At 40.5% G+C, this 22,365-nt stretch overlaps 1 protein-coding gene across 1 annotated transcript; it reads left to right on the top strand.

The window, feature by feature from the left end:
- Window positions 1-121: 121 nt before the first annotated feature.
- LOC108798259 (zinc finger protein 177-like) lies at window positions 122-12,626 on the top strand. Its single transcript, XM_018569991.1, has 6 exons — window positions 122-191; window positions 1,894-1,987; window positions 4,555-4,681; window positions 6,970-7,056; window positions 9,366-11,027; window positions 12,535-12,626. The coding sequence occupies exons 2-6, from the start codon at window positions 1,895-1,897 to the stop codon at window positions 12,624-12,626; spliced, it is 2,061 nt and encodes a 686-aa protein (XP_018425493.1). The 5' UTR covers window positions 122-191; window position 1,894.
- Window positions 12,627-22,365: the final 9,739 nt, after the last annotated feature.

Here is a 22,365-nt window from a genome sequence, read left to right as displayed (position 1 = left end):
ATCACAGGGGTATTCTTCCGCCCTGGAATGCCTAAGCGTTCCTTCCAGGAATGTGATTGGCTGAGCATCCCAGATTTACGCCGCGTATTCCATGTACGTCACTTCCGTTACACATCCTGGGAAAGCTGTCGGTGCGGAGCGCTATTACTGGATCAGAGAAGGCAGATTCGACGTTTTGTAGTAGCTGCCAGGTATGGCGAAAGGAGCGGAGTATTCATTCAATAACATGTTTACTAATAATGTATAATAGTGTAAACTCGTCTGCCGCGCTGACCTCCTATTCAAGTCACAGCTGCGCTTTTATCATTGTGTAGCATGCAGTCAGTGCCCATACATACATTGTTTATCCGGATCTATATCTCTGTGTTGTCAGTAATCTGTTCCCTGCTTTGTTTTTCCTGTTGCAGCTCTGCTGTGCTGAATGTTTACCTCTAAAGAACACAATTGTCAGTGATGGGGAGGATAAAAGATATTACATATCAGTAACAAAACCTTTCAACTGAGAATTGTTCTGCTCAGAATTCAACATGCAGTGGGCTAGATATGCGTAAATAATGCTATATGAAAAATAAATAGAAATATTGAGAAAACCAGATAGGTTAACTACATAAGAGCAAAGGAAAAAGAAAAGGTAAAAGAAAGAAGAAAAGAGAGTAAGGATAGAGAAAAGCTAAGGAGGAAAAATCCTAGGGGGCAGAAGTCAAACTGTTAAGGGCTCAATAGATTGGGACCAAATTGCGATGCTTGGGAATTGACAATCCAGGGCTTCCACGTTTGGAGAAATTTATCATGGGTGTCTTCCAAAATAGCTGTCAACGTCTTATTAATCATAATCTGGGTCAGGCGACTTTTGATGGCCTCAAAGGTCAGGGTCGGAGATTTCCAGGCTTTAGCAATAAATATATATTGCCCAACAAAGTATTTCTTTAAGTTGTTTGCCCAAGCACTTAGTCATCATGTTTCCAAACAGCTGACTCCCGCTCTCTCAGTTCTTAAAGAAGATTTAGATTAGATAGTCGGTTCTTAGACCAATCCTTGGTCTAAGGTCCTGTAAATCATCCCGTTATATGCCGAGGGATATTCCATTGCTGCAGCATAGTTGGAGGGAGGATGGAGGGAGTGCTGTCACAGCTGGCCAAGCCTGAGGATCGGGTGAGTATAACTTTCTTTTACTCTCTAGACCAAAATGAGCAGTTCACCCTTGCATTAAAGGGGTAGCCCTTCTACAAGGGTTGGTTAATCATTTTCCCTGGAGTTCTGCTTTAAAGCCCAACTCCATATTTTTTAATAATTAAAAAAAATAATGGCACAGCAGTTTAAAAAAAAATCAGCTTTAGCTGCAATACTTACTTTCAATCTGAAGCTGCCCCCCACAGTACTTCTTCCTCCTACTAGATGCCGCTACGAGCTTGAATGACAGCCAATGTCATGCAGCCCACTTTCTATGAGCCAAGGCTGTCATAGCCTGGGGGCTCATCATCATGCCATAGTGGGCTCACAGTACTCCTGGACTGCACTACACTGCACTTACCATCATTATGTCAGTGCTCGTGTTGTCCAGGAATAAGGTCAACCTACTGCCTCTGCCAAGGGATAGGAGGAAGGACCCGTGACTGACATCCTGGACTGCCCAGAAGACTGCAGGAATAAAAGTGGCCAGGAAGGGAGAGAGATTGGAGGCTGTGGGTAAAAGTGAAGTTGGGCTTTAAAAAAGAAGGGATCCCTGGATCAACTGCTTCTGAGGCAACAATTAGATGAAATGTGGGATCAGAAATGGAATACATAGAGGAAGGGATATAAGAATTTCCTCAGCAACAGCTGGGGGTCTAAATAACTCTTTTGACATTCTTAGTGTAAAATAATTTCTGTAAATATGTGTTTTCATTTCCCCAGAATGCCAAGGATAAAGACTACAAAAATACGGAGAATAAAGAGAAAAGTGCTATCTCAGAGGCTTGCTGCAAAAAGAAAGAAAACATATTTGCAGGTTATATACTGTGGTATTTAACTGTTTATATATGACTTAATTTCTTAAGCTGTCTTGTATAGTGCTAAGTATGAAGTGCGCACATTTAATAGTGATCTGTAACTCCTCGCATTCATGTTTACATGAGACCTTGTACTCATGAGCTGTTATCACTGTAGCTAAAGATTTCTAAAGCTCACCACACATGAGAAAATCTGATTGTACAATCTCTATTAACTCTACCAACAAGAGCCTGCCTATTTGGGTACAAATTAAATGGAATGTTAAGATAGGTTCTAATTTTACATATTTTGGTAAATCTAGAGGGGATTGTACAAAGAGTGTATAGTAAGATTATAAGGTGTATTCTAAGCTTTACTCCAATGTAGTATGGGTGGATAGTGCACTGTGGAGATTGGTGAATGTATGTCAGGTTGCAGCTCATTACCCAGGAAGAAATTTACAATCTCCTTTTAGACCTCCCTTTTGCATTACCAACTATACCTATAGAGAAGTTAACAGACAAACCTGCTGATAAAAAAAGTGCTATGTTCTCATTGCTTACATTTTTTTCTGTTTACCATCGTCATTCCAGTTAGAAAGCTATAAATATTTTTTAAAGGGGAAGTACACGAAATGAAATTGAAAAAGACAGCAGGAGATGAGAGTAAAATGCTTGGGTGGCAATACAAGGAAAAGGTGGAAACGAGGTGCTGAACACAGATCTGTCAGAGGAAAACAGTTAATATGTGGACCTGGTGGCTTGATTTCTGCAGCTGTCCACAAAGCAGGAGGCTCCTCACAAGTAGGGGTCATCTATTCTCATGTAATAGAGCCAATAAGAGCATCAAAGCCATTGTATTATTTCAAAGTTTTTCATTCCCCCAGCAAAGCATTCGCAGGAAGGCATGCATATCTCCTCCCAAGACCTGGGGATCTCTGCTCTAAGTCCATTGAGTACTTCAACATATGGTTTAAGCCCTGGTGAAGGGTAATTGTCTGGCCCCAGAAACGCCTTGCCTTACAGTTGCTTGGTTGTGGAATCAGTAAAAGACTTTGGACTCCTAATATGTGTTTGTGGTGCATTTATGGGCTCTGTTACATGTTTAGTCAAGGTGGCAGTACACACATGGCTTTGTTATACACTTTTGGTATTTGGTGAAAATATGGATCAAGAATGCAATTTCTCTGCAACATATGCAAGTGATTTATTAAAAACAATAATTTAATTGATCTTAATTACGATAGGCTCTCTGAAGCACCGCAGATATTTGTTCAATCAGATGCGTTGATCAAATTCTACATTGGCGTGACAAAATCGAAAATTGATTCAAAGTTCACTAAATTGACTTTTGATTTGGATATTTTATTCAAGTGATGAGTTTCATTGTATTGAATGATTGATTGTGTGATCATATCGATACATGTGTGGCCACCATTAAAGCTGGATTTCAGACTTTAAATAATCCGCTAAAAACACAGATCAAATACATATAAGAGAGTTGTGTTACCTGCCAAAGGATTTGTATTTCTGTCCATGTATTCCTTAGATTTAAACAGGAGGATGACACCATGTTTTCTGTTACAGTTATGGACTGTTGATGAGATACATTGGTGTCTTCTTTCCACTGCCAATCTTCTGATTGGACAGTTAAAGTGCAGCAGCAGACTAATGTGGTAATCTCTCTGCTCCATTTCGTCTCTCCTCCTTTCATCATGTTCCATGTCTGCACATTTGCAGGTAGCATACCTGATTGGCTCCCAATGCTGTCCCTTGCAATCCATGTCTGAGTCTCATTCTGCAGGGCATTGCAAGAGGCTGACTTTGTGTCAAATTCAAGTACTTACACTAGTTGTATAAAAAATAAATGTAATGATTTTATTATTTTGTGTTATTTTTGTAATACATAGCTGTATAATTTTGGCTTTTGTATCAGCTTGAAGTTCAGTTTGTATTGCAATTTCCATGCTGCCTTCCCAGTTATAGCTGTCTGAAAGCTATATCTGAAGTGCAGTAGCAGTGTTAGTGAAATGCTTCTGGATTCGGCGTTCTCTTTTTCTTGTCTCAGCTATTTAATGAGTGGAATGAATTGCTGCAGTGGAATTCTAAGGTTCTGCAGTTTGCAAGTACAGAGTGGGCTCCTTGCACAATTTTTGGAGAGCCATAACTCAAAAAGGACAGCAGTGAGCACTGAAGTGTAATGTGCCACTCATTTTAAAAGCAGAGGTATAGTGGTATCATGGGCATACCAAAGAAAAAATCACAACTAGCTGCTAATGAGTTTTGTGCCATTTCTTTTTGCTTTCATCCACTTCATTGTAACAGCAATAATTAGTAACTGTGTTTATAAAATGGCCGGAGTGCACACAATTATCAAAATTTGTGTTTGTACAAGCGTAGTGGCAGCCATTTCACTAAAAAGATTGACAGTTTCCATAATGCAGAAAAGATCACCCCATGAGGGCATTGACCTTCTACTAGCTGTGTAGAAGAAAGGGGTTACAATTGCTTTCTTCTTGAATTATAAGTTTATAGGAAATGTTTACTTTTCAAACATGTCCCATAAGATAAACTTGGTGGTTTTTAGCCCCCTACAGACTTTGAAGACGTTGCTGTGTATTTCTCAAAGGAAGAATGGCGATATCTAGCAGCAGACCAAATGGACCTTTATCGACAAGTAATGATGGATAATTACCAAACAATCTACTCTCTGGGTAGGTTGAAAAATCTCAAGTAAAATAGCAGCATAATTTGTCTAAAGACGTAGAGATAAACGTTTGCCTTTAGTGGTTGTATAAGCATTTATACAATTTCTTTAACCTTTAAAAGAGTTGTAATGTTTAATTTACTGGCCCAAGGCATGCTTATTGTGAAAAGATGTGTTTAAAATGCATACCAGCCCACCTGATAAATAAATAGTACAAATAACACTAAGAGGTTGGGTTAGAACATTGTACATCCACAAATTAATTCCCATTGACTGCTAACAACAACAACATACTAAAATACAAATTTTAGTATGTTGTTGTTGTTAGCAGTCAATGGGTTACCTGGGTGTGGCCTTGGACTAACTCAGGCAGTGCTAGTATATGAGCCACCAGACAAGAGGACCCTTGGCATTGGTGGTGAACTTGGACATTTGGACTGAAATGAAAATGAATACCGCATGAGTTTGGTATTTTTGGGTAGCAAGTGAAAAGATGTGTTCAGCCTGACTGCTGAATAAATGGCACAGGCAGTGCTATGGGGCTCATTTAAAAAGCATCAGTATGGTGGTATCCTGGGCATACCATTTCTCCAAAAAATGTGCATTGCGCTATTGCAGTCTCCCAAAACCAGCAGGGCTCGTTTATGTGACTTTTTATAGTCACATGCTTAGGTGACAGGATTGAATGCATTGAAACCGTGAAATTCTCTTATCGTAACCCATTGGTGTAATGGTGACATTGATGCAGTGTCTGAATACTGGGTTGGTGGCTTCTGCACACCAAAGGGCTTCCATCGTCACCTTGGGCTGTGACTGGAATGAGTGAGTCTAGAGATTGAAGAAACACAACTCGCAAGAGCATTGCACCCATGATCTACTGATGCCTGTTGCAATGCTTTACTGGCGCCATTGCAAAAATAAATAAATGAATGCACATATTTTCTTTTATGAAAAAGTGTGCATTTATCCTTCTTTCTGAAAAAGTTGACTTTCCATTTAACAATAGTAATAATGCATAGAATACATGCAAATGCTTTGGAAAAACACAAAATTGACTTCTGTGTGCTGCCCAGAAATGTGTGGGCATGTATCCTCATCAATCTTTTTTTTTTGTAACGATAAAAAATAGAATATTAACCATACACAACTTACATCCTCCACCAGTCTCCACCTGGGATCCCACCGGGTGCTGATCATAAGCCCCTCCTTGCTTATCCAATATACTCCAAACAAACATGATAGTACTCCGCTCCTCTTTACTGTAAACATTAATTCAACCATATGTTGTGGTACACAGTACACAGCATCTCCACTTCTTCTACCTCCCACCTCTAACGTGTTTCAGCTGTATAGGCTTACTTATAGAAATGCGTTTGGGTGGGTGGTAGAAGAAGCGGAGACGCTGTGTACCGCATCATATGGTTGAATTAATGTTTTTATTACAAAAAAAAATCCATCCAGCTATTTAGAATACAAATGTGCATCAGTTCATCATGAGTAAGGGTATATTTCTTTATCAAATCCCAAAGAACAAAAAAGTGTATAAAATTAAATTAAAAATTATAAAAAATGTTTCAAATTGTTAAATTGATATTTTTATCTTGAATAGTTGACATGCCCTTATTATATAACTGTTTGTATTATATGTTTGCTTTCTACTGTGAAATGTGTGTAGGGGGTCCTGTAAGCATTAAAGTGACATTAAAGGCAAAAGCGTTTTTCCCTCCCCCCAATGTTAATTAAAGCACTTACCTTAAATGATGTCTCTTAATCCGTTCTTCCTCTTCTTTCCTGTCCTTTGCAGCCTCCTCTCCAGCGGTGCTGCGCTGACTCCTCTGTCCTTGCTGGCACTTCCTGTCCCACGGTGTCTGCATGCGGGTGCACGCGTCCATAGACTTACCTTGCGTCTCTCGTCTCCCGGCCGAAAATCCGAACTGCGCATGCGCCCGCCCCAAGATGCTTTGCGGCTGCCCGAGCATTTTCGGATTTTTGCATATACTTTTTGCATATATCTACTGCTTGCTAGTAGATATCTGAAAAAAACGGAGGGTTTAGAAACCCTTTAAGTGCAGAAATACACAATTTATTGAGGGTGATGACAGAATTTGTGTCTGTTCAGGTAGATTATAAGGGGGTTAAGAGCTGTGTACAAAGGGATTACTTTACATTCCTTATTTTTGTAAATTTGTTTCGGTTCCAATTAGTACCATCGATACTCTGAATTCAACAACAATACAGATGTATTGTATTCTTCTTTCTTTTCTTCAAAAACTTTTTTTTCTGGTTTTCACTTAGGATACCAGAATGAAAAACCAACTTTAATATCAAAAATTGAACAAGATGAAGAGCTGTATATGATAGAATTGGAGAAACATTCTCAGGGTGAGTTTGCAGGACGTATATTAGAGTTATATGTATTGTATTTAGTGTAAAAGTAAACCTGTAATGTATTAATTATAACCCAGCTCCAGCTTTACATTATTTAATTTTTTAATACACCACTCACCCTCTCCACACTCTGGTGCTGGTTTCTCCATCCTCCTTGCTCTGCTAGAATGTGGTCCTACAAATACAGCTAGCATAAGTATCTAATTATGTATTCATACAGGGGTGTGGAAATACTTGTCCGAGGACTAAAGCTGGGGCCCAATCTGCTTGTCCCTCATGAGAATCTACTTGTCGTGATACTAAAAATAATCTTAACCGTATTTAGTTTGCTAAGAAGTGCTTCTCATGATTGGCCGCGCTGACCAGCGGGTGCTCGCAATTTGCGAGTACAATTCAAAATCCATGGCACAGGGCTGCACTTGATAGCAGTGTGGGGTACAGATGGTACACCTGTACCGGCAGAGGGGAAGAACCATTTGCCGAAAAGTAAGTATAGTTTAGGGGGGACAGGAAAGGGGGCCAGATTTGAGCAGGTAATGGCATTTTCCCAAATTACTTGCAAAAGTGAGCTTATCCTTTAATGCACATTGTGAGTGTTAGAGAGTGCTGCTGCCCGGCCACCACAATATGGCACACAGTGAAATGGGGTCAGCACTCGGCGCACACACACAATGCCTTACGCATGCGTTTATTCGCATGCAGATGAAGGGGTTTTGATTTTTTTGTCACTGTCACTTTTTTCCCATTTTTATTTATCGTATACTTTTTATTTTTTACTTTTTATAATTTTTTTAAAAAATTTGTATTTTTTTTCCACTTAACTTTATTGCTATCACACATGGGTGAACAGTGGGGATGGGGGCGTTGGGGGGGATGACAAGTGGGCTGCTTACAAGTGATCTTGGGCGGCTCACTTGTACAAAATGGCTTCCCTGCACTACATTTAGCCCTGCTTGCCCGAAACAGGGATAAATGTAGGGGGGAAAAAACAGCTGCCCGATGCACGGAAACTGAATGTCCCAGGCGTCAGGCGATAGGAATTCCACACCTCTGTTATATCTGCTTAGTGTATTCTCCTAAATGGGGGCATGGAGATTTAGAATAAGACCCAACCTAGAATTTACTAGTTTGCACAGTGCAACACGGGGAACAATTTTACAGGAGGGGAAGCACTATCATGCATGCATCTAAATTTCCCATTAGACATATTGGTCTGCTCATCTACTTATTGGAAGGTAGGCCTTATTGTTTATGTCTATAGATAACGTGTTATGTGGTAAAGTGACGGTGTTAGCCTCTCAGCTGCTTCCATGGTTGCCAGGACACATCTGATGCCTTCCTTTTTTGTTATTGGGATGTGGTAAGAGGCATAATTCATTTCAGAAAAACCATACTAACTATTTAAAAAGGCTTTTTGTATAACAAATACTTCAGGCTAAACTTGTTCGAGCAATCTAAAAATAGGGCAGTTTCTACATATTGTATATATTCTGAATGATCTATTTTTGCTAAGTAAATACATAACATTTCAGTTTTTCCCGAAGGCACATTTAAATCTTTTTACAATGGATAAAAACGGGCAAGTTTTTATTAATGTCTTCCTTTTTATTATAGTGACACTAAACTCAGGAGTTAAACCTTAAAAATGCATTTAACTACCTTAACTACTAACAATAATGTATCTTATTTGTGTATCACTCAGCTGTAGATCCTCAAATAATCTCTGAATTCATGCTGACACCAGCCTTTAATCTGGAGGGTGGCTACTTTTGTTCTTCATGGTAGCCACCACTCCAAGCTCGCTCCTGTGATAGACTACAATCTCAATACAAATTAGTAAACTAAACATGAGATTGTAGCTTGGAACAGTGACCATGGGGAACAAAAGTAGCCACCCTCCAGAAGGAAGCTTAGTGTCAGCAAGAATTTAGAGATGATCTGAGGATCTACAGCTGAGTGATACACAAATAAGGTACATTTTTGTTAAAAGGTAAGGTACTTAAATGTATTTTTAAGATTTAAGTCCTGAGTTTAGTGTCACATTAAGTTAGAACTTTGCCCCATCAGCAACTTTTTACATTAAAACAGAATTTTTGTATTCCTTTACTTTTCTAGCTGGATTTTTTTTCATTTAAAAGAGGTTTGTATGTATGTATACAGCACATGTGTCTCTAAGCTCTTTCTCAACACTCTGCAAAAAAAAAAACACTCAAAAGACTGTCTTCCTTTAATCAGATTATTGCCATTTCCCCTTTTAATGCTCACACGTAGACCTATAAAATATTTTGTATGCCTTTTTGTAGATGCCCCCAGATTCATCACAGAAGAGCTACATACATCTCTGTTAAGACCTGAAGAATTTACATTGAAAGACGTGCATTTAACAAGTGACGTAGAAAATAGTACAAAATCTTCCTCTAATGAAAATGGGAGTCTACCCCCCAGACAGTACAACTTTCGAGACAGAGGTGCAGTGGAGTACACCATGTTTTACGATGATAAAATAAGTAAGCTTAAACCTCGCAAGAGCTTGCAGAGGAAGTCAAGCTATGGCAAATCTGTTGATGTCCCCAGATTCAACACAGAAGAGCTACATACATCTCTGTTAACACCTGTAGAATTGACAGTGCAAGAAGTATACTTAACAGGTGACCTAGAAAACAATACACAAACATCCTCTAATGCAAAGGGAAGTCTGCCCTCTAAACGTCAGTACAACTTCCGAGACAGAGGTGCAGTGGAGTACACCATGTTCTATGATGATAATGAAGATGATGTAAGTAAAGCTAAATTTCACAAAAGCTGGCAGAGGAAATCAAGCTATGGTAAAATTGTAGATACCCCCAAATTCAACACGGAAAAGCTACACACATCTTTGTTAACATCTGAAAAATTGATGGTGGAAGAAATACACTTTACTGATGACCTACAAAACAATACAAAAACATCCTCTAATGCAAAGGGAAGTCTGCCCTCTAAACGTCAGTACAACTTCCGAGACAGAGGTGCAGTGGAGTACACCATGTTCTATGATGATAATGAAGATGATGTAAGTAAACCTAAATCTCACAAAAGCTGGCAGAGGAAATCAAGCTATGGTAAAATTGTAGATACCCCCAGATTCAACACGGAAAAGCTACACACATCTTTGTTAACATCTGAAAAATTGATGGTGGAAGAAATACACTTTACTGATGACCTACAAAACAATACAAAAACATCCTCTAATGCAAAGGGAAGTCTGCCCTCTAAACGTGAGTACAATTTCCGAGACAGAGGTGCAGTGGAGTACACAATGTTTTATGATAATGAAGTGAGAGAACTTAAACCCCATAAGAGCTTGCAAAAAAAGTCAAACTATGGCAATATCCAACCAAAGTGTGGCAGATATACTTGTAGTGAATGTGGGAAAAGCTATAGTCAAAAACCAGGGCTAATGAAACATCAGAAGATCCATACTGGCATTTCTATCTATGTTTGTTCAAAATGTGATAAGTGTTTCACTCAACGTGCTAACCTCAAGAGACATGAGAGATGTCATTCTGTAGAGAGACCCTTTGTCTGTTCTTACTGTGGAAAAGGCTTTACTGAATCTTCATCATTACTCAAACATCAGAGAATTCACACTGGATTTAAGCCATTTGCATGTTCGGAATGTGGCAAGACCTTCAGCATAAGTACCTACCTTATTGTCCACCAGAGAACTCACACAGGAGAGAAGCCATATGTCTGTGCAGACTGTGGGAAAAGCTTTACTCAAAGTTCACATCTCATTACACACCAGAGAACTCATACAGGCATAAAACCGTATGCTTGCATAGAATGTGGGAAGGCCTTTACTTCTAGTTCCCACCTTATCACTCACCAAAGAACTCACACAGGAGAACGACCTTACCATTGTGGGGAGTGTGGGATGGCTTTCAAACATAGTACCCATCTTGTTCTACATAAACGCAAGCATACTGGTGAGCGGCCCTATAAATGTACTAGGTGTCCACGGACCTTTGCCCAGAGACCGCAGCTCCTGAAACACCAACAAAAACGTCATGCATATGAATAGTTTTAGGATTCATTTATGTCTCTTTTTATTCACCTCTTATTTATTTATTTTTGTAATATACAGTATGTCCCACAAATGTGTATTTAAAAAAAAAAGTGCAAAACATATTTAATTTTCGTGTCCTTTCTGCCTTTACCACCTGACTGTCGTATTACCAAAAATATCAAAAGGATTTTCCAGTGCAGCATGTAAACTTGTCATGAAAGAAATATGTTGGAAGCCATTGCTGACTCCCTTTTTAAAATGCTGGTTTCCTGGCTATCGTACCAGTGATTTAGCTTTAATGCTTTATGCACTGGCCTATATACAAAAACACAAAATAAAGGGGCGGCTCTAGGTAGCATAATTTGTAAGGAAATGGCGTCACAAATCAAATTTAAATCTACTCAGGGCAGTATGGTGCACCAAGGCTTAAAACCCTCAATAGGCATATAATGTTATCCACATCTAAAGGGCTCCACAGTGTCACAATTCTGATAAAGCCTTCTCCCATCAAGGACCTGCAGGATGCTTCTCTAAACATATCCAGGTATTCTGCATTGATCTGAATGAAGCATATCGTTTTGGAATTTTGACTTTTCTTTAGATTATATTTGTGGCATGCTTTCTCTGAGTCAGTGGAAATTTAGAAACCAGACACCTCTCAGAAGAGAAACATTAGTTGTAGCCCCCATATTTTTTATCGGGAAAGGGAAGGCAAAAGGGGAGAGGTTATATCAGCACCTTTCCTCCCCACCTACTCACCCTCCCTCTACCCCCTACTGCATGTTTTTTTCGTACCTTGTGAAGCAAGATATAATCTCCTAAAGCCACTGTCCGTGACCCTCGTCTATGCCATTACAAATGTGCCAGTGTCATTCAACTCCTGACCGTGCCATGACAACATCGCTGCAGACACCACTTCTAAATCCTTAACTGACCCTGCTGTTGGATATCCAGTAGGACGGGTCTGCATCATGCAGGCAATGATGTAGATCTACAAAGAATGACACCCTACTTTCTCATTATAAAAAAATTAAAAGGATTTTCCAGTGAAACTTGTCTGCATGTAGATTGGCTATTGCAATAGCAGGCTGACTACTGAAACCTTGCCCACTAAGCAGAGGAGCGGACTGAGAAATAAATTTCTCTCTTAGATCCACTCCTCTGCTCAGTAGATGGAGTTTCAATAGCCAGCCTGCTATTGGCTATTTCAAATTGCTTTAGCCAATAGCGGGCTGGCCATTGCTCCCCATTGTTTACATTCTGCGGAATCTAGCCGCCAGTAAGATGATGACTGCCTGACCCTTCTTTGGTTGCCGCCTTCCTCCACTCCTCCCTGGACACAACTAGGTGCTTGTCTCCTGCTTTGTCCACTACTTACTGGTTTCCGACCTGGACTGCCTGACAACTCTCTGCTTATTGTCTGCCAGAACCCCTGCCTCATTCCGACCATATCCTGGTCTACTGTCTCTGCATGGAAGCCATGCTATCCTCGCCCATTCCTTGGGAGAACGATCCTTAGATCTGTGGCCTTTGCACCAGCACACAGTTAAACCCATCTGCACCATTAGGAGCTCAGGTGAAAACACGTCTAGTGCTTACCCTCCGCATCTCAGGTGAGCCTGTGTCACCTGCCAGGGTGTGTTGCCCTAACAATTAGTACCTCTGCTTATGTGTTTTGGGCCACCTTCTCTTAATCAGAGTGGAAGATATGGGAAACTCATTACATTTAAATAGACATTAAGGACTGGGGAAAACCACCAAAAAGGGTGCATAAAAAGGGAGGACTGAGATTGAGGCTAAGGTGACAAGTGGCTGCACCAGCAGATGACAGCAGTCAAAAGGGGGATTGTTCTTCATAGAGTGGTAGAGCAGCAGCTGGCCGGTGTTCAGGAAGTGACACGGCTGCTTCCTGAATGCTGTTTTTTTTTGTTTATCCCAGTAGGGATAAACAAATACTGGTACAATACCATGCGATATGCTGTTTAAAAATTGCTATGACACAAACCATTGCGGGTGTGGCATGTGTACAAACATGAGCCACCACTATAATAAGTTTTAGGTGGGCGATAAAAATGCAGATGCACTGCCTGTTTTGACCCCCCCTGGGCCATCTCTGTGAATAAGGCCATATAGTCATTTTTGTAGACTTATAGAATCTTTTTAAATGATTTAGATTAGATCCCCAAGGTCAGATTCTCATTTATACATATATTAAAAAGGGCTATATGGCCTTTAATAAATCTCAAGCACAATGAAAATACAGGTTTTGCCATCGAACCCAAACAACATACATAGCAACCCACAATTCTGTACCAAGCTACATCACCAACCTCACCTCAAAATATCAGCCAAACTGTTGTCTCCGCTGTTCCCAAGTCCTCCTTCCCCCTAGCTGGTCAGCACAAACGCTGTTCACAAAAGGAAAGGCGTGATGCACAATAATCATTGCAGCAGAGAGGACAGTTTGGATGATAGTTTGAGATGAGGTTGGTGATGTAGCTTGGGAAAGGGTTGTGGGTTACTATGTATGTACAATCTGCAAAATACAGGTAAAGGCCAGTGAGTGATCCGGCCTACAGTTCTTTAATTACAAGGGAACCATTTTGTCACGTACAAAAAAAAGAAAATCCATAAAATTCCAGGCTACCATGCACGCACTACAGATTTGGTGGCATATCTTCTTAGATGTCCATGCTCTCGGACTTAAAACAACGGGCATGCTCAAATAATGTTCAAAAAAATCTTTGCATTATGGTAAGGAACTGGATGCTTCCAAGCCTGTTGGTTTACATTTTGCAAAACCTGTTCATCAAGTTCATGAATTGAGGAGAACTGTCTTTACATATGTGCTCCTGTCATATGTGCCTTCTCTTTAAGTTACCTCAATAGATGATAAATCTGTATCTAACAGCAGGTAATCAGTAATGTAGTGTCTGATTATGTTACATAGTTACATAGTATTTGAGGTTGAATAAAGACATATGTCCATCAAGTCCAACCTATTTGTGTATGTGTGTATGGTCCTATTGGTGTGTATAGGTCCATGTGTGTTCTCAATCTTAAGAGTACTTGTACCCCTCTATATTACGGTCCCTGATGAAATCGTCCAATCGCCTCTTGAATGATTCCACACTCTCGGCCGAAATAACAGCATGTGGCAGCGAGTTCCAGACCTTGACTGATCTAACTGAGAAGAAACCCCTTCGCCCCTTGCGCTGAAATTTTTTCTCCACCAATTTTAAGTGGTGGCCTCTCGTTCTTGTCATCAAGTTAATTGTAAAAATTTTGTTGCTAATGTTACTATCCCCGTTAAACATTTTATACATGAAAATCATGTCCCCAGCCTTAATCTCCTTACTTCCATGGAGAACATAGCTCAGGTCATCCATCCCCTTTATGAGTTTGGTTGCCCTCCTCTGGACTCTTTCCAGTTCAAGGACATCTTGTCTGTTCACTAGTGCCCAAAACTGGACCGCATACTCCAGATGAGGCCGAACCAGTGATCTATAAAGTGGCACAATTACGGACTTATCCCTGCAAAACATTCCTCTCTTAATACAGGAAAGGACTCTACTTGCTTTATTTACTGCAGCCTGACACTGAGAGCTATTATTCAGCCTTAGTCTACAATGACCCCCAAATCTGTTTCCCTTTCTGACTTTCCGAGGGGAGCTCCCATTAGTGCGTAATCTGTTTATCTACATTAAACCTTATCTGCCATGTGGTTGCCCACTCCCCTATTTTATCCAGATCCCCCTGTAATGTTATAGCATCAGATTCAGTGACTATTACCCTCCCGATTTTGGTATCATGAGCAAACACTGAAACATGGCTGTTTACCCCCTCCTAATATCATTAATGAATAGGTTAAACAGCATGGGGCCCAGCTTCTCTCTCTCATTTTCAAATTTTACCTGGGCAAACTGAAATGAGATGCTGATTGCCATGAGGAACTGCTCCAGATTCTGTTCGCTACAGTTTTGATAAATTCCCCTCAATGTTTTCAACATACAAGAGTGAACCCTTCTTCACATGAAAAAGATCTAAAACATTAAAATGTTTGAAAAAAACAGGCTTTTGTACAGAAAGGGCTGTCTTTTTTTCTAATCCTGTGCCTATTTTCATGCTTCCTTCTGAAGGCATTCTTCAAATGAGGGAAATACTTTCTAATTTTGATAGGTTGTGCCACTTCCTCCTAATTGATAACTTAATTTATAGTTTAAATTAAAGAGTTGACTAGGAAAAAAATCAAAAGCTACGCCCAATAAAATCATTTGGATAGTAGAACCCCAGGTACTGTAAGTCAAGTCTGTTTTCCCAATTTATGAGACTGCTAAGAACTAAGCCAGGATCAGAAAAAAAACAGGTGGAATAGTGGGCATGTCTGGAGGATGAAGGCCTCTGATGGCGATGATGGAATTTATCAAGAGAAGTGCAGTGCAAGCAGTTAGGGCTCCTCCTATGATGTTTAAGAAGATCCTTAAAGCAACTCCTTATCTCCCCCCCCCCTCTCCTTATCTTGGTGGAGACTAGACATGAGCACTGCCAAAAAATTTGTTTAGTTTCGTTTCGTTTTAAATTCGGATTTGTGTTATTTCGTTTTTCAGGATTCGGGTGTGAAAGTCAATTCGGAATTCGGATTCGGACGAAATTCGGTAGCGTTAGTACGAACGTTCGTTTCGTTTTCTGTTCTTATTCGTTTCTTATTCGTTTCGTTCGTTCGTTTGCAGCAAAAGTGACATTTGAGGGGGAAAAAATATTTTTCTCCTTCTCTAATGTCACTTTGCTCCAACGAACGAAACGAATAAGAAACGAAAAAGAACAGAAAATGAAACGAACGTTCGTACTAACGCTACCGAATTTTGGAAATTCGGATTCGTTTGCATTCGTTATGTCTGTAATTCGGAATTCGGATACATCCGAATTTCCGAAAATTCGTCCGAATTTCAATTCGGAACGAAACGAATCGCACATGTCTAGTGGAGACCTACCTCTTGAGGTTCAGCTGCAAAAAAAGGAACCAGTAGGGAACACTTCCTTTTTTGTATTGATGCCCAGGACTGATAGAGTTCTTTAGCACCCCCAATGCTCAGGAGGTGGTTCCAGCATGGGTCATACATTTATGTGAAAACCACATGATCCCATATGGAAATGTAATTTTCATCTAAACTGGTAAAGTGTTTTATCAGTTCACTTTCAGTGAACCACACGCTTGGCTTACAATTTTAAACTTCTAGATTTTAAACATTTGTAATCCAGAGGGGATTGACCGGTTTTAACCACCCCACCATATCTCCAGTTCCATTAAAAAAATACACATTTCCTTTACAACTATATTTGAAGAAGAAAGCAAATGTATCCCCCATCTTGTCCACATCTATTATCCCCCATATGATCGCCAGGAGTCCAAATTTACAAAACATTATGGGGTCTATTCACTAAGCTGCTGTAGGCAGCCGAGTGATTAACCGACCCCAAGCGAAGTGAGCTGTTCGGCTATTCACTTCAGGCTGGTACGGCTGATTCCAGCCGTATATCGGCTGAAATCAGCTGTACGTCGGGTGGCTTCGGTTGGCCGAACATGCTCAGCATGTTCGGCCAAACCGAAATGCAGAAAGAGTTCGACTCAGCCGATCCAACATCTGGATCGGCTAAGCTGAACCTCCGGCAGGCTACTCGCTGCTGTTCGGTCTATTCTCATAGATGCCGAACAGCAGTGAGTAAATAGCCGAATGCCGCTGAGCACCATTCGGCTCGGCTATTCTGCTCGTTCCCTCTGTAGGACTGAGCAGAATAGAAAAAAAGATTAGAAAACGATTGTGCGGAGCTAGCAGTGACAGCTAGCTCCGCCCCAACTGTTTTCTATTGGCCGGGCGGTTCTGCTGCCGTAAAAAAAACGAACACAACATAGGAATGCATAGCTAGATGCCAATTGGCTATTTCACTTTGCAATAGCAAAATAGGTATTGCTGCTGTCAATAGCCAGAGGGGGACCTGATGGAGAACTGCAGGTCCCCCTCTGCTGATTGACAGCAGCAGTGGAATAGCCAATAGGAATCTAGCTATGCATTCCTATGGTGATTTTTTTTTTTTTTCATCTGACGGCAGCCAAAACGGCTCCGATGTCAGAAGAAAAAAAACCCGAGCAGGGAAAGGTTTACTCTGCTCGATCGAGTAGAGTGAACCTTTTCTGGGAGAAAGTGTTTCTCTCCCGGGCAGCCGGGAGTCGTATTAGACTCCCAGAGCGTCCGGGAGAGTAATGTCAATTGGCGTTCCTGGTTACCAGGTAACCAGAAACGCCATCTGTCATTACACACTGAGAACACGGAGAGGCCGCTCTCAGTGTGTAATTACATCATCCCTGGTTAGCTGTTAACCAGGGATGCTGATCTCTCTGAAAGTGGCCGGAGCCAGCCGTGAGATGACGGCTGGCTCTGCCCAGCTGTCAGAAGCAGGCTGTCGGCCGCTTGGCCAGCTTCGGCTTTCATCTTGGCTCAATCGAGCCGAGGCATATGCCTTCGGCTCGACTGACCGCTTGGCCCACTTTGGGAGCTGTAGTGAATAGCCCGTACAGCAGCCCTTCGGTTCTACTAAACCGAAGGGGTCCTGGGGCCGAAGCTAGCCGAAGGATGCCAAAGCTACGGCTAGATCCTTAGGCAGCTTAGTGAATAGACCCCTATATGTTGTTTTGGGATCCATGATTCAGGCTTCTTTCACATGGGTAGTCCATTCAGATCTGCCTGTTGGGCTTCCGATCAGATCTGCCTGAAAAACTATGTTCTCTCTGTGCTTGCATGGGTTTCCTCCGGGTACTCCGGGTTCCTCCCACACTCCAAAGACATGCTGGTAGGTTAATTGGCTCCGCTCTAAGTTGGCCCTCTATGTATGCATGCGAGATAGGGACCTTAGCTTGTAAGCTCCTTGAGGGTAGGGACTGATGTGAATGTGCAACTATGTAAAGTGCTGCGTGAATTGTCGGCGCTATATAAATACCTGTAATAATAAAAAAAATAATAAACTCTATGGACAGCTTGATGTACAAATTGAGTTAGTTTAGATCTGATTACCCCTGACTCTGTCTAGGTCCGAAAACAAAAATGTAACTGAGTTCTGTTCTGACCTGATTGTGACGGGTTGGAGGTAAACGGATGCATTTACGCTTACATTCAACTGCCCATAGACGTAACATGGGTTTGGTTAGTGCAGGAGGAAAAAACTGAACGGACACAGATGCCACATAAGCAACGCCTGTTTCTTACTGTTCCAAACAGCAGGGAATCTGCTTTAATTTTGTAATAACTTGTTTTCATTTTTAAAAAGAAGTGATTAAGCTCCAATATATAACGCTTGCTTTCTTCAACATCCACCTGCACTCTCATTATAGCACATCTACTGCTTCATCCAGCGCAGAATCCCTGAGTTTGCTGAACCAGATTTAAATACCAAGGCACAAATTGCTGAACATTAAACAACGTTCTACCCAATCTGCTTTAGGTGTCCCAGTTATCAGTGAGCAGTACAACTTTAGAGAGGCCTTGCCTTTTGTATGTTTCCAAATGTCTTCACATACAGTATGCAGATGATGGAGGAGTACACAAAGATTTCAGACTATTGCAAAATAATATAACATGAGTTCCCGTTGCAAAATGTGCTTGGAAAATGCATAATGTAATCAAAGTCTATTTTCACTTTTCTGAAACATTTACTTTCAACACAATTGCACTGTATGATAGATTTTATTTAAAGAATAGGTACCTTTCTGTTTCGAGACCTGAGTTAACCTGATGTAAAATATCTAGTATGTTATGTCATGTATCTCTGATGCTGACTGAGTTAACAGTATAATACCTAACAAACACTAAGGCCCTTTAATACCTACCTTGCACATGTGATTAACAATTCATGTTTTTAATAACAGTAATGTATTTGTTAATATCAATTCATTTATATTTATATTAAAAATTTGTAGCAAAATACACACAGCTTAAAAAAAATAAACCTAAAGTAGGCCCCGCACATGATAGTAATGCATATAATTATTTTGCTATCTATAAATCCACTGTTCATAATATGTTGTACTTTTGTAACAAAATAATACCACTTTGCCCTTTTATAAGCATACATTTCAACAAAGCATGATTAGTATATAACAGGCTCCATATTTAGCTGTCACCACAACAAATCAAATACAAATTGACAAATGAACAACCACCAAGCAACAAATAGAATGAGCCGCTGGGATAGTCAGCTTCACAATTCACATCTTTCTGCACCCAAAGTATAGATTAAGTGCATATACACTGTAAATCACAAAACACATATGTTTGAAAAGATAGGGGGTAGCATTGTAGTCGGAATACCTGTCCCAGTCATCCATTCTCAGTGCAACATGAGTGGTGCTGTCCACCCGCCCCCTCCCCCGTCCGTTCCGCCAGTCAGCGCTGGGGGATCGGAGCTGGGAGGGGGGAATCCAGCCCCTCCCCTGTCACGGCAGAGAGCCGTGACAGGATCGAGAGGTGAGCGAACGCCGGTATGTGTTCGCTCACCTCCCGATCTACTGAGCCGAACTGTGACAGTCTTATTGTCACAGGTCGGCTAGAACTATGCGGTGAGTGAAAATCACTCACCGCATAGTTCTCCTTTAAAGTAAACCCGTTATAAGGCTACAAACATTTACTTATTTACATATTCATAATAAGCAGCATATGGGCTTTATAACAGGCTCTTACTGACCTATGTAGCTACAGTTACTGTAGAGCAACTCTCAATGTTTAACTCAAGCTCAACTCTCAAAGTTTATAACAGAGGCACTGTAGTCGAATTCTCAGCAGCTTTATGTCACTTTGCTTCTTCTCCCGCCAGTAACTTGGCAGCCTTCCAATGTAAACACAGTGCATTAGTTGAAGATGAAGTGCTCCGCAGTGCCTGCAGCTACAGAGGTCAGTGAGAACATGTTTTATAGCTCATTCACTGCATGTAAAGAATATGCAGATACTCAAATGTTCATAGTCTGGCCACAGGTTATATTTAAGATCTTGTACTCAAAATTCAGTGTTTCTGTTGTGACTTGTTCAGGTAGTGACTTGTTCAGGTAGTGACTTGTTCTGCAATGTCTAGATTGTTCCCCTATTACAGAAAAGGGTTGGCTTTATCCCATAACTAGTGCAGACCAGGCCATGTATAGCCCTTTAATGCCCTTCACTCTTGTTTGCATTGAATGGTCAGAACTGTCTAAAGTGTGGTCTCCAGGTGTATTTAAATACCTAAAAGACCTTGTTTTATTTGTATAGTTTTTAAAGTGTATTCAGTCCCTAACAATACATTTCCCTTATTTGCTCCTTTATGGTCTGGTAAATGTACATTCCAAATTGTTTTTTTTTATAACCGTTAGATAAGTGCAAAAATATTTGTTGATCCTGCCAAAAATCTAGTGAGCATTTTTCCAAGTTCTAGCTGTGGACTACAGAACATCTCTACCTATGTTATTAGGATGAGGAGAGGGCAAGGTGTTCTGTACTCCTAAAATTCTGCCTGTCAGATGGTGACAATGCTGCTTCTCCATATATACAGTATGGTGCCTTTTCACCATAGGGCAGGAAATATTACTAACAGGATCAGCAGATATAAAAAAATTAGGCTGAAAAGAAATAAAACACAAATAAACCACATCTAAGAACTTGTTAGCTGCAAATATGTTACATTTGTTTCTTGGGTTTAGGTAGGCTTTAAATACAATCGTGTACTTTGGGGGAAAACATACTTGATCATTGCATATGCTGGCTCTATGTGTGGCTTTGCATTACTGTACTTGACAGTGATTGTGCCTCACCAATGTTATTTTGCACTGCAATTCTGTGGGTCACGTCGAACCTCCTTGAAAACAATAGACTTTCTATAAGGCTAAGGCTGGCCAAATGTAAGGAAATACCTCTACAAACATGGAAATCGAGGAGGTTCTACCATGATTCTCACCTGAATACCACATCAACCTAAGTGTGGTACTGTGGCCTTTCCATCTTCTCCACAGATGAGTGACACCTCATCTCTGGTTATACAGAGGTGTTCCAAAAAGTTGATGTCTTTGTGCCGTAGGAAGCACCTTCTACAGACAGATACATTCATTACCACTTCTAAAAAATGAAGACATGATCCAGCCATTGCAAGCAATGCCCAAATCAAGGGCACCTTGAGTCCGCTCTCACTGAGCTTTATCTCATCCTATTTCTTTATATACAGATGACCACTAAAGGAAGCATTTACAAATTTGTTTAAAATGCAATAATCAATATATAAAAAAGCAGGCAAATAAAAGTAGCCTCAAATAAGTATTTCACAATAAAGTGGCTAATAATTCAATATGGGCACTTATGGGTTTCCCTTTTAAAATGGCTAATAATTGTGTATAGTATGAAACATAAATATTTTGTTTTCATTTTGACTTCCATCTCTCCTTTGGCAGTTTTCCTTTGGTGGACTTGGGACTGCAATTACATTATATGAGGCATCTTGGGAATTGGCACAACAACTGGTTTATTAATGGCTAAATTATTCTGTTTACAGTTAAGTTGCAAATTATTCTACACCCAGTGGGAACATGCCTTGTTGAAAATTCATAAATATAGTAGCTAACAAAATATTTAAAGATCTTTTTAACTTTTTAACCTTATTTTTAAGAATAACAGGTTTTACTCAAACAGTAAGCATGGTGCTCATAGTGACAAACAAGGCTGGCACCATGTAGATCCACAGAAGAATAGAGAAGTTACCAGCATTCGGTACCTAAATATGCGAAAGTACTCTGGTTTATTGGCAATACGTCACTTGAGTCAAATAAGTCAACGTTTTGGGGCTGCACATGGTCCTTTCCTCAAGGCGATTATGCAACATAGTAACTATGTTGCCTGGAGGAAGGAACTCTACATGATTCCAAAGCAACTCATGTTGCCTTGAGGAAGGGAACCTGCGTGATTCCAAAGCAACTCATGTGACGCAATACCAATAAATAATACCAATAAACAAGAGTACTTTTGACTTTTGCATATTTAAGTGCTGAATGCTGGTGACGTCTTTGTTCATCTGTGAATCTACACAGTCCCATCCGTTGTTGCACCTATGAGCAACACCCCATACATTGTGGTTGCAGCACTGTATGGAGGTGCTGTGATTGAATTCTCCTCTGTTCTTCTGGTAATAGACTTCCTTCTACAAAGCATTGGAGTCTAGCACCTGTGGTTGTGGGTCTGGCAGAGGTCTGAAAG

This window comes from Nanorana parkeri, unplaced genomic scaffold, assembly GCF_000935625.1.
Source record: "Nanorana parkeri isolate BGI_ZX_2015 unplaced genomic scaffold, ASM93562v1 scaffold1440, whole genome shotgun sequence".
NCBI classification, from domain to species: Eukaryota; Metazoa; Chordata; class Amphibia; order Anura; family Dicroglossidae; genus Nanorana; species Nanorana parkeri.
Note: the sequence above shows the minus strand (reverse complement) of the source record. Positions and strands in the feature narration are given on the sequence as shown.

Excerpts from the sequence above, each read along its gene's own strand:
- LOC108798259 (XM_018569991.1), top strand. The coding sequence starts at position 1,895 with ATGCCAAGGATAAAGACTACAAAAATACGGAGAATAAAGAGAAAAGTG. Across the intron at positions 1,988-4,554 it reads GAAAGAAAACATATTTGCAG|CCCCCTACAGACTTTGAAGA; the intron begins GTTATATACTGT and ends GGTGGTTTTTAG. Across the intron at positions 11,028-12,534 it reads ACATAAACGCAAGCATACTG|AACCCCTGCCTCATTCCGAC; the intron begins GTGAGCGGCCCT and ends ATTGTCTGCCAG.